General features: G+C 54.9%; 1 protein-coding gene across 1 annotated transcript; it reads left to right on the forward strand.

Annotated features, from left to right (window-relative positions):
* The first annotated feature begins 356 nt into the window (after positions 1-356).
* On the forward strand, positions 357-1577 carry LOC112638167 (matrilysin-like). Its single transcript, XM_025409309.1, has one exon. The coding sequence runs from the start codon at positions 357-359 to the stop codon at positions 1575-1577; it is 1221 nt and encodes a 406-aa protein (XP_025265094.1).
* Positions 1578-2276: the final 699 nt, after the last annotated feature.

Raw genomic sequence — 2276 nt, forward strand, 5'->3', positions numbered from 1 at the left:
TTACCATTAATCGTTCTATATTATTCCACACGTCACTTTATACGTCACTTTATACGTTATCTCGTACTTTAGTTTATATCCATTACTGTATTTTTTCATATATATATATTTCTTTACGTATGATAAAAATCAAAAAAAATTTTGTACGAATAAAGAATCATTTTTTTTTTTAAAAAGTTCGTTCTCTCGATCATCCTTCTCGCGCGTCCGAGCGTATCTACCCTCCCCTCCTTTCGCCTCCTCCTTCTCCCTCGTACGACGCTTTCTCGCTTTCTGGAGAACGACGTATCGTCGAAGGACGCGCGCGCGCGCGATAGTTCGCTAACGTCCCGACCCCCGCGCGCCTCGCGAGAGCCATGACGCGCGTCGCGTTATCGCTCGCGCTAACGATATCCCTGCTCGCGGCCGTCGCGGCGACGCTGACCTACGATGATGTCGCGGAGGCGTCCCGTTATCTTCGAACCTACGGCTTTCTGGAGAACGAGGAGAATCATCAGCAGTCGTCGCTACTGGACAACGCGACCGCCCTGAGCGAAGCGCTATCATTGCTTCAGGAATACTACGGTCTGCCGGGAAACGGCGTTCTGACCGTGGAAACGATTCGCGTCATGCGCAGGCCGCGATGCGGCGTCGCGGACATTCGCGCCTACAGCCCGTTGACGAGAAAGTGGCCGAGGACGCATCTCACGTGGAACTTCAAACTAGCGAACAGAGATACTCTGCGCACGACTCAGAGCGCGTTCGCTCTGTGGTCCGAGCAATCCGCTCTGACGTTCTCGCGCGACTCGCTGCGTCCCGATATACTGATATCCTATCAATCCGGCGCTCACGCGTACGAGAACAGCGACAACGGGAGCTCGTACCCGTCGCCGTTCGCGGGACCGGAATCGGTCATCGCTCACGCGTTCTTTCCGTCGGGAGAACCCGATCAAGTGACCGAGGTGCACGTCGACGAGACGGAGTCGTGGCACATCACGCTGACCAGGCCCTCGTCGGACAGGCTGTATCTCCTTCAGACGCTGACGCACGAGATCGGTCATACTCTGGGTCTGACTCACAGTATGAGGGATGACTCGGTCATGTACGCGTACACGCCTTCGGAGGAAAGGCGATATCCGCTCAGGCTGAGCGTAGAGGACATCGTAAACGTGCGAAATCTCTACGGATCGAGAGAGACGACGACTCCTACGATCGTCGACGCTACTTCTACGACCGCGGCGACGACCACGACGACGACGACGACGGCCTCGACGACGACGACGACGACGGCCGCGGCTCCGCCGACGACCGCGAGAACGGTCGAGCCGCCGCTCGCTCCCTCCGATACCGCGGATCTATGCGCCTTGAAGCGCGTAGACGGAGCGCTAATCATGAATCGTCGTCTGTACGTCGCGCGTAAACGCAACGTGTGGTCCGTCGATATGAGGGAGAGACGCTACGGAGTGCCCTTCTCGTTCGCCGACTACTTCAAGTTCCTCCCCCGCAATCTCACTCGCGTATCGGCCGTGTATCAGAGACCATCGGGCGATATTCGCCGGCGACTACGTCTACCTCGCCGATTCGAATTTTCATCTTAAAGCGGGATGGCCTAGATCCGTCGAATACGTTGGATTTCCCCGCGATGCTAGGATAAACGCCGCGATAAATACGCACGCCGGGCGCAGCTACGTCATATACAACGACGATAAAATAGTCGAGATAAACGACTGCGCGATGACCGTCGCGAGGCACGGCGCTCTGCGGGATACGTTTTCCGGGATACCACCCGCGATAACGACCGCCTTCCGCCACGTCGACGGTAATCTCTATTTTCTGAAGAAACGCGAGTATTACGCGTACAGCGAGTTCCTCGCGATAATCTCGGCCGGTCCCTTCGATCTTAGCATACTGGGAATAGAAGCCGATGGCATTCTGCATCGATTGAGCGAACTCGTCTCCAAGCTGTATCATCTGGAATACGCGTCCTTCGACCGCGCAACGACGACGACGACGATGACGACTAAGATCAGGAAATCCTGAAACCTAACGTTAAGATTACATTTAATATGCTGTTCTAAACCGCTGTTCTAAACCGCTTCCGCTGCATTAATTAACGCGCATAACGCGCGCGTCGAGAATAGAAATATCGAGACGACGATCGAGATCGCGTCGTATATAAGGCGCGTCTCGATCGTTGCGCGACATTTCCGACAATACTCGCGATTAACGCGCGTACGATTTTAAGCGGGCGTCTCCGACGAATCTCACTCTCTCCTCGCGACGACCAACGTTAACGA

This window comes from Camponotus floridanus, unplaced genomic scaffold (genome assembly GCF_003227725.1).
Source record: "Camponotus floridanus strain SB8 unplaced genomic scaffold, Cflo_v7.5 scaffold256, whole genome shotgun sequence".
In the NCBI taxonomy this organism is placed as follows: Eukaryota; Metazoa; Arthropoda; class Insecta; order Hymenoptera; family Formicidae; genus Camponotus; species Camponotus floridanus.